Source organism: Meleagris gallopavo, chromosome 8 (assembly GCF_905368555.1).
Source record: "Meleagris gallopavo chromosome 8, MGAL_WU_HG_1.1, whole genome shotgun sequence".
NCBI classification, from domain to species: Eukaryota; Metazoa; Chordata; class Aves; order Galliformes; family Phasianidae; genus Meleagris; species Meleagris gallopavo.
This window is the reverse complement of record NC_139411.1, coordinates 7,619,904-7,634,720: the sequence shown is the minus strand read 5'-3', so window position 1 is coordinate 7,634,720 and position 14,817 is coordinate 7,619,904. Positions and strand designations below refer to the sequence as shown.

At 39.7% G+C, this 14,817-nt stretch overlaps 1 protein-coding gene across 1 annotated transcript in view; it reads left to right on the top strand.

Annotated features, from left to right (window-relative positions):
- The window catches only part of ANK3 (ankyrin 3), a 197,366-nt gene that overhangs the window by 90,719 nt on the left and 91,830 nt on the right, over window positions 1-14,817 (top strand). Inside the window, exons 12-18 of the mRNA XM_085229413.1 lie at window positions 2,597-2,695; window positions 3,917-4,015; window positions 5,646-5,843; window positions 6,428-6,526; window positions 7,264-7,362; window positions 10,705-10,902; window positions 12,836-12,934. Coding sequence (XP_085085539.1) covers window positions 2,597-2,695; window positions 3,917-4,015; window positions 5,646-5,843; window positions 6,428-6,526; window positions 7,264-7,362; window positions 10,705-10,902; window positions 12,836-12,934 — 891 coding nt within the window. The remainder of the gene's footprint in view (window positions 1-2,596; window positions 2,696-3,916; window positions 4,016-5,645; window positions 5,844-6,427; window positions 6,527-7,263; window positions 7,363-10,704; window positions 10,903-12,835; window positions 12,935-14,817) is intronic.

Sequence of the window (14,817 nt, the reverse complement as noted above, 5' to 3'; positions counted from 1 at the left end):
ATCAGTTAGACAGCAATCAATATACTACTATTTCAGTCAGCACAAGATGATCACAGAATCACAGAATTGTAGGGGTTGGAAGGGACCTCTAGAGATCATCGAGACCAACCCCCCTGCCAAAGCAGGTTCCCTACACCAGGTCGCACAGGTAGGCGTCCAGGCGAGACTTGAATATCTCCATAGAGAGGGAGACTCCACAACCTCCCTGGGCAGCCTGTTCCAGTGCTCCGTCACCCTCACCGTGAAGAAGTTCTTACGCACATTCGTGCGAAACTTCCTGTGCTGAAGCTTATGTCCGTTTCCCCTCGTCCTGTCTTCACGTACCACTGAAAAGAGACTGGCCTCACCGCTATGGCCGCCACACCTCAGATATTTATAAACCTGGATCAGGTCCCCTCTCAGTCGTCTTTTCTCAAGGCTAAACAGACCCAGTTCACTCAGCCTTTCTTCATAGGGGAGATGCTCCAGGCCCTTCACCATCTTTGTGGCCCTCTGCTGGACTCTTTCCAAGAGATCCCTGTCTTTTTTGTACTGGGGAGCCCAGAACTGGACACAGTACTCCAGATGAGGCCTTACCAGGGCAGAGTAGAGGGGGAGGATCACCTCCCTCGACCTGCTGGACACACTCTTCTTAATGCACCCCAGAATGCCTTTGGCCTTTTTGGCCACGAGGGCACACTGCTGGCTCATGGCCAACACTGCTGGCTCATGGCCAGCAGTGTGCAGTTATTGGCACAATTTAGAAATTAATAGAAACTATGAGAAAATTTGGCTTTTTTTGTATATGTATGTTCTACTAACTTAGGAGAAAAAGTCACGTATATGAATGTGGGACCATCATGGAAGAAGGCAGGCTAGAAAATGATAAACAATCCCATTGATTAAAAAAGGTACAAATGGGAGCAGCTCCTCTCCCTAGAATGGAGTTTCATTTGATTTATGGCTTGTATGCTAATTATTCAGTAGCAAATCACACAGTTCCCTTCCTGGTTTTCTTGAGAAAGAACTGGGCCTTGCTGCAGCCCACAAAACTCTAGACTAGTTTATAAAACCACAAGGTTTGTGGATGCGGTTTTCAGAGTGTAGCTTGAAGTGATTGTGGAGGAGTGAGAGGCACAAAGAGAACCTTTACAAAAAAAGGTGCCATGTCTGTCCTCCGTATTAATCACTCCCTGTGGAAATAAACAATTTCTCTGTTCATTTTTAACCATTTTAAGTACGAAGAATTAAAAAAAAAAAAAAAAAAAGGAAAAAGATAACAGTAATATATTACTACGTGAGTCAACTAGCTTAACCATCTAATTGATACTCTCAGAATTGCTTATGCAAGCAAATTTTCTGAAAGCAAGAGCTCTTTCTTAATCTCCTGTCACTGCACATGATCTCATGGCTCTGCATTTGTTGAGACTCATTATGGCACTGTACTGAGAGGCTCTGCCTGCTTTCCTGCCTCTTCCACTGTCTGTAAAGCTTGCTACAGAGCTAAGGCTGAATTCAGAGCTGTGATATTTAGCATCCATACGTTACCAAATACGTTAATAAACTGATTATTGAAGGAAATGCTTTTTATCTTTTACCATGGCAAAATCTGTTTTCCAGGTAGATTCCATGCTTTCATTTGCACATTTCATTTTCAGTTTCAGGCTTGAATCTCTGCAATATGAGTTAGTATTTATGGTCAAATATGACATAAATGCTTTGCGTTTCCTACGCTCTTATTTTAAAAGTATTTACTAACTGAAGTGAATCAAGCAAAAGAAATAACCAGTTATTCTGCCTCTCTGCTTGTGTTTGCTGTCCTGCACCAGAAAGGAAAAGTGTGTTTTCCTTACCTCTACCTTCTTGAGGACTTCTGTACATCATTGAGGAAGTTGCATAGTCAGGGCATATCCAGAGATCTGTTGAGGTTTCTCCTTCTCCTGCTGGTAGCAAAATTTCCCTTTGCAGCCCCTGGCTAGCTGTTGCTACTGTTGTGCAGAAGCAGCTGTGAAGAGGCTTTAGGGTAATTCTACTCCAAGAATTATTGACTGTTGATTGGACTTTTGAGGCATAATCCCTGATGCCATACCCTGCTAGATGACCTTCCATCTCTTCAGTTGGTTCTTTAAACTTCCATCACTGCCCTTCCACAAGATATTCAAAATGGTGGTGCTGCAAGGTGCTGAGGGAAGGGGGATTTCTCTTCAGCATGTGTTGTATGTGTCTGTGCCTCTCTTGCTGTATGCTGTGGTTTTGAATTCAATTTCTCCTAAAGAAACAGTAGAGATTAAGCTCACCACAGAGAACAGTAGGCTTTTTTTTTTTCCCACTAAGATTTCAACTGGATTTAATGGGGACAAGGGATGCATCATCTTTTTTTGCATTAGCTGTATTTTGGAGAAAGTCTTATCTTTGTACTGAATTCCTCCAGAATTTTTGCTCACTCATGAGTCATGGTCATCTGTGTTTTGAAATCTATGTGTTCTTTAAAGATGTGTATATTTTTTTCAGAAGAGCAAGCACTTAGACTTACCAATTTTGAAATAATTTGCTTTTCCCCACAGCAATTTTGTAAAGAAGTGTGGTAATATATGTTTGATTTTGGTTTTCCTTTCAGTCGGGCCTAACTCCAATCCATGTTGCTGCCTTCATGGGACATGTAAATATTGTATCACAGCTAATGCATCATGGAGCATCACCCAACACTACCAATGTGGTGAGTAACAGCACAGCAGGGCTCTGAATGTGTTACAGTGTCCATGAGCAGCACTGTTGGGAAGTGCCTAATTCTGGTGTTAGTCACCCGCCTCCTTAGCAGTCATGGCACCTGCTGGAGTCTTGGGAAAGCAAGGCCTGCTGCCACCTGCTTGGGAGGTGCTTGATGGGTTAAGGAGACCTCAGAAGAGGCTGGCCTTAAGCAGACTCTATTCTCTTTATTTTTTGAAGTAAATAATCAGAACATACTGTAGCTTTTCTCACATAATTTTTGAGATGCGTACTTGACTGTTCTCCCAGGACCCCGGGGGCCTACCATTTAAGGGAAGTTATGCTGTTATCAACAGATTGCAGCAGATTGTCGGGACATATTGCCTGTGTCCATACAGACATACAAGTGTGCTTTTCTACTGGATGTGCACCGTGTGCCTCAAGGATCCCAGGGCACGTGTCAAAACTGAAGTCATAGTTAGATGGTACTTGAAAGTTGAGAAATGGGAGGGTAGTAGAACCTCCTTCACTCTTTTTAGTGCTTTGGTCTCAAAAATCTTCCTTTCAGCTTCCATACACAGTTGCAGTTAGAAGAGAATATTTTCTTTAAAGTCTTCATCTGCTAGTTGTATAAATTATATACATTTGCAATGCTGCTTTCATAAATGAGATGTTTGTTCCTAAAGATATACTTGCACCCAAATATCTAGGAAGCAGATTCCCTCCTGAATTTATTCTAGTTTCCTTAAATTTGTCTTTCATTAAGTCTTTTGAAACCTTGATATAAATGATAGTGATGTTTTTTTCCCCACATTCTCACATTTCAGTCCTTATCAGATAGAAAATGTTACTGAGAGAATAGGGCATAGCAGGAGAAAATCCAAGAAAAATGTTTCTGAATGGACAAAATTAAACAAACAAACAAAAACACTAAAATAGGCTTTATTTAAATTGATATAATTTTAAACACTGTAAATTGCTAGTAGGAAAAATGCATTCTCTTTACAGCAAAAGGCTAGGCACAAAGGCACTGTTTTGTTAAGGAAGGGAAATAAATTGCTTGGTGGCATACAGTTCACAGCTTAATCTCCCATCTTGCTTACAGACAACTCCTATGGATTTTCTAACTGCAATTATTCTGAATTGCATCACCAGTATATATTTGTGATTATTAAATATGTAGCATGTGTTTTTTGTTTGTTTTGTGATATTTTGTTTCTGCTGTTGCTAGAGAGGAGAAACAGCACTGCACATGGCTGCCAGAGCAGGCCAAACAGAGGTCGTTCGATACCTAGTACAAAATGGAGCTCAGGTGGAGGCTAAAGCTAAGGTGAGATGATGATTTACGTTTAAGGCTATTTAATAAAGAAGGAAATTGCATTCATCTTGCATGTGTTAATTGGGAAGAGAAAAGGGAGATGAAGCCAAAGATCTTGGCGTAATGGCCACTAATATTTCGTTACATATTTCATTTCTGTAGTCATGAGTGAGCTGAATGTAAGAGGGAAGGCAGGAGATGTCAAATTGATACCATGATTGTTTCTTCACCAACATTTGATACAGACTATTCTACCTTTGACTTTTGATTTGGGGTAAGAGATGCAGGGCAAGGTAGGAGGAATACCTCCCAAATCTGTTTTTATTTTTGTAAAACTGTGATCCCTAGGCTGCTGATGTCTGTTGTCATATTCCTCAGGCATCAGCCTGTATGCATTCAGAAATAGTTAGACTTTTAAAGAACACTTCCTACAGGACTCACCAGAGATGTGGCAGATATGAAACTCCTTAGAAAACAGATGTGGGAGCTTTGGGCAGCTGGAGGAGACGTCTAGGTAAGCTGGAAAGGAAGAGTAAGTAGCTTGTAGGAGTTTCTCAGCAGCAGATGAAGATGAAGAAGAGCAAGCTGAGTAGTGGGTGGATGAATGTGGGAACCTGTTTCAGTTGGAAGATCACTGCTATGGAAGAGTGGGAAATGTATTAATTTGCATTATTCCTCTGCATTTCAAAGAGTGGAATGTACAGGAGAATATTTTAATAGCTCAGGATAAGTGATACTGTGGAAGATTCTGTGCAAAACAGAGGAGTTAACCAGGGTCAGTGGAAGGAAAGAATTTGGAAGAGCAAATGAAGGGGCACGTACAAGAGAAAAACCCACTTCCTAGATTGATACAACCATTGCCTTGACTTGGCTGCAGGATGAATTGGTCTGTCTACAGGAAAAGCAACCTGAAAGGGATGATATGGGCACTAAATCAAAAAAGTGTGGAAGGCACAGAAGGAGCATGTAGAATAGAGCTGGAAAAAAGGAGCAGACTCTACAGAAAAAAATGCAACTAAGGAAAATGAAGAAGGCTAAGAAATGGTCAAGAGCTACTGAAGAATCATAGAAAAATACAGAAATAGAAGTTCTAGGAAGCACACGGAAAAATAAATGGGCACAATGTCATAATAGGTGGGATAATAACCAGGATTTTTTTTTCCAAATCGTGTCTGAATACATACAATTTCAAAGAGATGTACTTTTCACTGTGAAATTATCATCTGAGAATTGATTACTAGTAAGAGCATCTACTTACAAGGAACTCTGACTAAATATTTATAGCAGATATATTTCATATCTGGAAGTTGTCTGACAATAGAAGTGAATCATGTGGTTTGTAAATCTAAGACATTCCTGAAAGTGAACAGCTCATGTTCAGAAGCACAGTTATGCAAACATTCTCTCAATTTTGCACAATGAATTTGTGCAAGCTGCCATTACCTGTGATCAACATGCATCATAAATAACAACTAAACATAATACACCAGCACTAATACCAGTTAAGACTTCAGTAGAATTAACATTCACATGCAATTTTAAAAAGCAATAGAAAAACAATAGAATCTGACCAAATATTTTCTGTCAAAAGATGAGCCTTAGTTTTCTGATGTAGAATCATGATTTTTTCCTTTATGTTTAGGATGACCAAACTCCGTTGCACATTTCTGCTCGACTGGGAAAAGCAGATATAGTACAGCAGCTGTTACAGCAAGGAGCATCTCCAAATGCAGCTACAACTTCTGGCTATACGCCATTGCATCTTTCTGCTCGAGAAGGCCATGAAGATGTAGCATCTGTTCTTTTGGAGCATGGTGCATCTTTAGCTATTATTACCAAGGTAAGAGAGATGCAAAAATGATAGCTTCTATAGTAAAATATATCTGTAACGAGTACTACTGGCAAGTTAAATGTTATATATATATATATATATATATATATATATATATATATATATATATATATATATATATTGTTATATATATACACAAATGATATGAGATTGAACTGCATGTTGTTAAAAAGGTTCAAAGCTTCACTCTTTAACCTTAGAACCTGATTTATAACACATCCTAGTGATCTGACACGCATTTGCTCAGAATGAAAGGAATGCAGAGCAGAGATTCTTGATGGGAGTTGATAACCTGTTGCCCAGCCTTGTCCTTGGGTTTTTAGTGTGAAGAAAGGCACCATCTTTCTCTTTTTACAGTCATTTTTATATGGGTAGAGCTTTTCCTTGCAAGGAAAAGCCTTCAAACCTTCCAGGGCAGTGAGAAACTACAGACTTGCTTGCCTGTACATGGAACTGTTAAATAGGGGTAGATAGAAATAGCATATCTCTGTAGATTGGAGGCATACTTTGCCCCTACTGTCTAGGCACCAAGGAAGAGAGTGCCTGAGGCTGTTATGTGCTCTCTCTTACAGAAAGGATTTACTCCTCTACACGTGGCTGCAAAATATGGGAAAATTGAGGTAGCAAACCTCCTGCTTCAGAAGAATGCATCTCCTGATGCTTCTGGGAAGGTAGGACAGAAGTCGCTTCCATTTGCACAGCAAGCATATATACACACATAATACGATAGTAATACCCTTCTACCTGCTTGCCCTTGCACACACACTAACATTCACAATCTGGTTTTAACTGGAGTAAGTTTCATGTGATATCCCTGTTCCTACTTGCGCTGCCAGGAGTCTGCAAACTTAACAAAAGTGACTTTTATTGTCATTAATTGACAGCAAAATTATGTCCTCTCAGTACGCATCCGGGGTAATGGAAACAAACAATTCCCCTGCATTGCTCCCCAGACTATTTACAGTCCTTAACAGAGTATTCAGGCAACTGGCTCTGCTCCCCCATGATAGGGCATGATAGGGCAAAGCCCAGTAGGACTTCAAGCTTTTTAAACCAGCCCAACTTGCATTTTTACAGATCCAGGGGACAATTTACTTTGAGCAGTGTAGTAAAAGAAAAACACTGCTGAGGTTTTGACCTCAGGGTCAAAATTCCTTACTTGCTCTGTCTGAGAGGCAACACGGATGTGTACTTCTATGCATCTTCCCTGGGAAAAGTGAAAAGGGCTCACATGTCTGTAACAATTTTGAAAACCTTGTTTCAATTTTTGCTTCAACATTTATCAAAGAATCCTGATGCATGAATGAATAAAACATGTGTTTTTTCACCTTATCTTTAATCTTCCAAACTCTTTAGTTTTTCCTGGAGAGGGTCTATAACAGCACTTGTTTGTTCTGCATGTTTTTAGAGCGGTTTAACACCACTGCATGTAGCTGCACACTACGATAATCAAAAAGTGGCACTCCTACTGTTGGACCAGGGAGCTTCACCTCATGCATCTGCCAAGGTACAAGTTCTGGACAATAATACCTAGCCTTTCTGTTGCTTTTTTTCCTGTCTACCTGCTCTTTCTAGAATGGATGTGCTTGCAATTACATGGAACTCGGTGACCTTGTTTATAAAATTTCACAACCACATAAAGTTTTGTAAGCTGTTAGAATGATTCTACAGATCAATAAAACAGTAATAAAAATAAAAAATAAAAGCAAGTATAGATGTAGAAAAATCTGAAATTATTAGTTGCACTGAAGATTGAGCCTTGCCTTTGCTTGTCCCATCTCCATACTTTCAGAAGTCCAGCCAACTTTGTATCACTGCGTCTTAACATCTTCACAGGGCAAGCTTGGGCATAATTCTTTGCTGTGCAGGAGTAGTGCCCCTGTATTGTGCCACAGAAGGTGTGAAAGGTTTCTCAGCACAACATACAGTGTTACTGATATACTTCGTGGTATTTCTACTTGAGTGTAAACGGACAATTGAGAAAACTAGTCACAGCCCTGCTTGGTTTGTAATTTCTCTCAAGACTATGCACAGTGTTAAGATTTCAGATGTGAAAGAATAAATACTTAAATGTATAACAGTTTTATGAATAAAAGAATTTAGAGGAGCTTAAAGATTTCTCCTCTCTGGATCCCAGTTTTAAATAATGTCACGTAATCAGTAGTTGGACAACAGTGATAAGTAAAACAAGGTTGCAAACCTGCGTAGGTTCAGTTAGGTAAGTGTGGTGTAAATATCCTGTTTGAAACAATCCAGATATATTCCTAAAATCACCATGAAGAAACACCGTGGAAAAGAATGAGCTAGCAGAGCACTTTCAGACAGGCATCTCTCCTCGATTGCCTTCCACTTACACATGACTGAGTACGGCCATAATAGGAGAGCCCTTCTGCATGGCTAAAGAGGAGGAAAGAAACTGTCATACATGGGAGCTCCCAGAGCTTATGGTGCAAAAGTTAAATAAACATGGATAGCCTGCAGAAATAGCACAGTCTAAAATCAATAAATGCCAATAGTGGCAATCTGCCAGAGCGGTGCCCCAGGAGGTGAACTGAACTGATCTCTGATCTTTTACTACTGCAACACAACACTCCTAAATGCCACTGTGGGAAGGAAGGACCTTCTGAAAGGGAGGAGAAGACACTGACTTTCCAATTAAAACTGAAAGAATCTGCCTGTTTCACTACCTCTGGATTGTGTGAATTATGTAGGAACAGGGGTTGCAGTACCCACTGCAGAAAGCTTGGGAAGCACAAACCAAGGTGGAAGCACTATAGCCTACAGTATAATACTACACAAACTCAGGTGTCAAGTCACCTTAGCTTCCCCATGTGTAAAAAATAATAATAATAATTTTGCAGCTGCCACTTCAGGCCTTCAGTACTAGCTATAAATCTTCCTGAAAGAGCATTTTTTTAGTCTTCTGCAGCAAGTACACAGGAGCACACTGAGCAGAGCATCAATATTAAATAAAATTAATGGTAGAATGTTTGTTGCTTTAGGCACCCACAGTGCAGTCATCTGAAAGGTGATGTTGGTAACAGCAAATGATTTCCCATTTTGTTAGTGTGGCCTAATAAATAAGGGTGTTACATCATAACTCTCATCACTAGCTCTGCAGTTAGTTTAATCAGCAGTTGCTTTTCTTATGACACTCCTCTTCAACAGTCATCTTAAGAATTGCTTGTTTTGTTAGCCGGGCCTTGTAGAGGGATCAGTGAAGGGGTGTTAGAAGTGGCCGTGTCCCATACAGTACTCTCATACAGTTATTCACATAAACCATTCTTCTTTCTTGTTGCCTAAAATTAGGCTTCTGCTTTATTTTAATTTGGCATTCACTTTGCAATGCCTTCCTTCCCTCTCCCCCTCTCAAGGCTTATATTTTCTCTCTGTCCTTCCATCTTTAACCTTATTCCTTTTTTGCCCCTTTTTTCCTGGCAACCAGAATAATCCAATACTGTCCCTCCAAACTTTCCTGTTCCTTTCTGCATTTATTTGTAATGACAGAGTGCAGCCCTTACCATGAGAAGATGCTCTCTGAGTCTGAGCTTCAGTTTTTGTTTTTCAGCTATCTTTGCCTTCTCTTGGTGACCTGCTCTTTGTCAGTCCACTAAAAGTGAAGTATGTCAATTTCTGAGGAAAAGACTTGAAAGTGCATTTGTTACTTTACAAAATATATCATATATAGGATTCAACACAGAGAATGGGTGCTTATGTGGCGGTTTCTGTGTTACATGTCAGTCTTATGCAGGAAGTCTGAGAGAGGGGACTACATTTGTTTTTTCCTGATGCACTTCATCTTCCAAGTGAACATTAATACCCATGCCCCTCCCTCATTAGCTGTGGCACTGCTGTTCCTCGGTGTCATTTTGGAAGTACTGCAGTCTGCTCTGCTGAGGTGCTGAGCACTCCCACTCTGCTCAAGTCGGGGAAAATTGCATTTTGAACAAACAGTATGAGCTGTATTATGCTGACTGTTCTGCAATATCTTAGTGTCTAAGGGCTAAACCAAATAATGTTAAAGGCTATGGAGCCTTTTCCATGTGCAGTTAGTGCTGTACATCTCTCTCACTTCCAGATTACTACCAATGCAGTCTCACAAACATTTGTGTGCCCCTGTGCATTTATTCTCTGTTCCTCCTGCATTGTCCTGCATCCATTGTGTCCAGTCCTGCTGCCTTGCGGGGTGCAGCAAGGGCATGAGCCAGGTGAATGGCTTTGTGCTGTTAGATAGATTTTATTGGACTGTGTAATCTGAAATGCACGTGGTAATTACTATACCATTTGAAGCATTCATGCAGCAGAGGTCTTCTTACTTAGTCATATGCATATGCATTCATGTTTGCCATTTGCTTTACAATAAGGTCTGATACATTTCTAAGCGATGGAAAGTTCTTGATTAAAAAGGTATTGCAGTCTGTACCAAAAGTGAGTTAGTTGTTTTTTGGTCAGTATTCTGGTATTTGTATGCTAATCATTTATTCCTATTGCTCTATTTTCTGCCAAATCATCTTTTGGAGTTACAAAATTTTGTGCATTGATAAGAGAGAAAAGAAGGAAAACAAACAAAAAAAGAATACAAGACAAAAGCTGCATGCTTTAATTTTCCCTTGATCTGAACCAAGAAAGTCTGTTGGTAGAATTAGACTAAATGCTGCAAGAAAAGCTGTGTTTCGTATGCACAATGCTTTCATTCACACTGGGAAATAAGAAAAAAAACAAAAAACAAAAACCACAAGTCAGTAACAGCTGTTGAAAGTTGTGAACACACATCCTGCTCTTCTCTTTGTTAAAGATTCTATCGCATTGTTTAATGAATAGCTTGCAATGAAGTGCTTTCTGTTGACAGAACGGCTATACGCCACTACACATAGCTGCCAAGAAAAACCAGATGGACATAGCAACTACACTGCTGGAATATGGTGCTGATGCCAATGCTGTAACCAGGCAGGGTATTGCCCCTGTACATCTGGCCTCGCAGGACGGCCATGTGGACATGGTGTCCTTACTTCTTACTAGAAATGCTAATGTAAATCTCAGCAACAAGGTAAGTGTTTCCTCTGCTTGGTGCTAAGGCAATAAACAAACACAGTGACAGGAAGGATAGAGGCCTCCAGTTTTATCCAGTATGATTCTGCAGGTTCTGAAAAACACCGTAGGTGTTTGAATACATATTGCTATTTCTTATAGCAAAGAGAGCAGCGTGCAGCAAGTGCTCTGTCAGATTGAATGAACTATATTTTGTAGTCCCCAGGTTTTGGTGATGTTTAGTACCATATGCTGCAGAGGAATGTATAAATCCATCTCCCTCCCTGTCATGTTACACTCATCTGCCAAAATATGCCACGGGAGAAAATGTCTTCCTCACCCTAGTGGTTAGTGGTGTTGGGGAGTCACTTAGGAGCCTTCAGAGATTTGCCTGTCCATTAAGCAATGGTAACAACTAACTTGCTAAGGGAAACTAGGTTTTTTTCCTTGTTTGTTTTATGAGGTCATGACAGTAAGGTAGTCAGATTTTTGTTGTTGTTGTTGTTCATTAAAGTAAGTGACTCTTCCTCCCCCGTGGATGTTTCTTACAGCACAGTGACTTTTACTGTAGTTTCTCCTGGGGTCAGGAAGAAGAAAGCTAGTAGATTTTAGTTTCTGCAACTTTATAGATTATTAAGTCTACTCTATGGTAATGTTTCTAGCAAATGTGCAGCCTTTATTCTTTAAATGCTCTCCCTAGCCATCAGAGATCTTGCAAAGTGCAGTTTCAGTATAGATTTATGTGGCTAATATAGAAGGGCACAAATTTTTCATGGAGAACATTTTTTGTTCTCAGTAGGTAAGAAGACTTCGTGTCCTCTGAGGCTGTGGATGGTGCTGCACAGGGTTACTTATTTTCAGTCCCTCCTTGAATAGGTTCTCTTGAGGGTGTTGATTTGCCCTCATGTCAGAGTGTGGGCTTGTGCAGCGTTCGATATGTTTTGTATCACTGTCATACAATCTGCCACATACACATTCTGCATTACATTGGCTATGGAGAGCATGATAACTGCTGCTTAGTATTTTGATGCAGTCTCAAAATTAGTTACCTGCAACATCTTCCAGTCCATTGCTGTTTGGTTGCAGTCTCTTATTTTCTCATTATACAGATATCAGCACCTATGAAAATAATTATCCTGTGTACTTGCTTAGCAATGCACATTTCCTCCGAATTCAGCACCTTTATATGAAGCTAGACATTTAAAGCACAACAACTCCGAGTTTTGCAATGGAAGTAAAAGGCCCTCTGTTTTCTTCAGAGTCTGCAGGGTAGTTGGGAACTGAGTGCTCAGAGTCTCAGTGCTGACACTGAGCACTTACTAAAACTTTTAAGAAGGTTTGGCCCGTAATATTCAAGTCCTGTTGTGTAATTTACAGTTGATTACTTTTATATATTCATGCGGTGGGACCCACCTGACCATTGTTGTCATCAGCATTGCCTTTTCAAGAGCAGTATTGTTATTGCCTTTAGTCAGGAGTCCATGCTGCAAGTGGTGGGTGGAATGCATGCAGTTCTGTGGAGATTGATTTGGGTTTAAGGATAGGTAAGGCTTAAATCTGAGCATATATTGCTGGTAGAAATCTTGTAGAAATCTAAGCAATTATTCAAATTTTCTTTTAAAGTCTTTCTTATTCTGAGGAAGTGAATTAGCCAGGAGGGAAAAAAAAAATACTGTGTGGCTTTTTCCTCAAGTGCATTATAAAATTTGCTGTTCTGTATTTAACACAAGGAAATGTTCCTTGTGTGAAAGAAATATTATTTTCAGTTTTGAAGTTGTAGTTTCTTGCAATTGAATAAATCAGGAATCACAATACACAGCTTCTAAGTGCAGGTAGAATTTCTCACTTCTCTAATTTCAGCAGGACTTTCTGAATTTTACTGATAGTTGAATTTGTATTTAATATTTGTGTGTCACCTCTCAAGACTGTTACCTGCTGCTCCTCATTTACAGAGTGGACTGACACCATTGCACTTGGCTGCTCAAGAGGACAGAGTCAATGTAGCAGAGGTTCTTGTTAACCAAGGAGCTGCTGTTGATGCTCAGACAAAGGTATGGATGCCACTGTCAACATGTATTGTTCTCTTTCATGGAGGCAGAAGCCTGTAAATTGGTCTAGTAATCAGTTTCAGAGTGAAACAGAAAAACCAGCAGTGAAACATTCCTTGTAATAAATTGTTGTAGATTATATTTTGAACACTGCAGACATGTAAACCTCCATGTTTAGTTTTATACTCAGTCTGTGAGCTGTAAGCTTATTTCTTGCCAAATGTTTAAATCGATGTAGATGTTTCCTACTATTGAGTTTTACTGAAGGTAAACAGGATTGAGCTGTTTTTTATGTAAAGAAACTTTCAGAAAAACTAGAACTCTCTCTTCAGGGAGTCATGTAATCTTTTACCATATGCACACACTCGTGGTTTGGTAGTTTTTACATGTTGCACGTACTAGCGCTCTATCTAACAGTAGGAACAAAACACAGGAGAACTGTTATTTTACAACATCTATATTTACAGCTAGAGAAACAATATAAATGCAAAGTAGGCATTCCTGGTTATTAAGTGGTTAATAGTTTTTCCCATGACTTAATAGAGTTTGTGGAATTGAGTAGTCTTCTTTTGCTGAGCTGTTACTAAGCAGTCATCCATAGGCATGATTCTACAAGTTCATTAGTAAAGATTTACCTCTGCTCCCGGAGCTTGAATCAGCCTTTGAGAATGAATGTGCCTACATTTCTCAGCCATTCTATTTTGCAAAGTACAGTGCACTAGTCTATTTCATATTGCTGGTACATAGGAAACCGACTTTTTTGAGGGTCCTAAACAGAGAGTGGGCCCGTGTCACCCTGATGTTAGGTACTGGATAAATATTGCTCTATTCTGTCTTCAGAAATACTATTGAAGTTGAAACACATACATCTTCAGGACAAATTCAAAATTGTTTTAATGCCTTTATCTGATACGGGGTATATATACATGATGATGGACACTTTCAGACTTACTGGCCTAAAAATAGTTTTGCTTAAAGTAAATAATTGGACCACTAAATAAGAGGATTTATAAGGATTTTCAGAATGATTGGGAATGGATTTTGGAACCTCAAGCAAACTCCCCCCACTGCACAGTATTGGTTTGAGTACAGTGTCTATGACCTAATTCTAACAAACTGTCGAGAAATTATTTTATACTTGGTGTATACCAGGCTTAGAATGTAAAGATGATGATCTCAGTGTTGATTCCACTTAAATTCTTCATGTGTTACCTGGATCTAGGAGACATTCATTTAGCTGGGTAAGAAGTCGGTTGTGATCAAGTACTTGAAGAGTAGCTGATCAAATCAGCTAAAATAAACGAGGTCCCACAGTCTGATCTGGTTATTTTAGAGACTTGTGCAAGATAGAAGGATTAAAAAATCTGTTAAGTGTGTACCCCCAAGTTAAGCGCTGTGCTTGCATCCCAGAAATGTGTGCCCAGCCGTCCAACAATACTATCATTTTGTCATCACTCTGACATTTCAAAAAAGGCTCAATCCATCATCATCTCTTGCTGCAGGTTGGCTGATTATGATTCATGATAATGGAAAAAAGTCATATGTACTTTCTGGTGTAGAATTCCAACTGCACTTTTGTTTTAAGCTATTGATTTCAGCGATGTTATTCTGGCATGAATAGTCCTTATGAAATCCCAGGAGTTTGTCCAGCTTTATACTTTTGTAACCTGCTCTCAACCTGTTTTCCAGATGAATCAGTGTAGGTTCTTGTCAGCTTGCTAAATCATTCAGCAGTAGATAAAATCAGCCCTGGTTCGTTCCTTGCATGATTTCCTTAGATGTAACTGGTTGCCTTTCTGGAGAAAGAAAATCTACCTCGTTTTGGTTTGTGTAGAACAATCTGTTCTTTTAACTTGGTCAAGAACTGAATCACCTCTTAGCCTGTA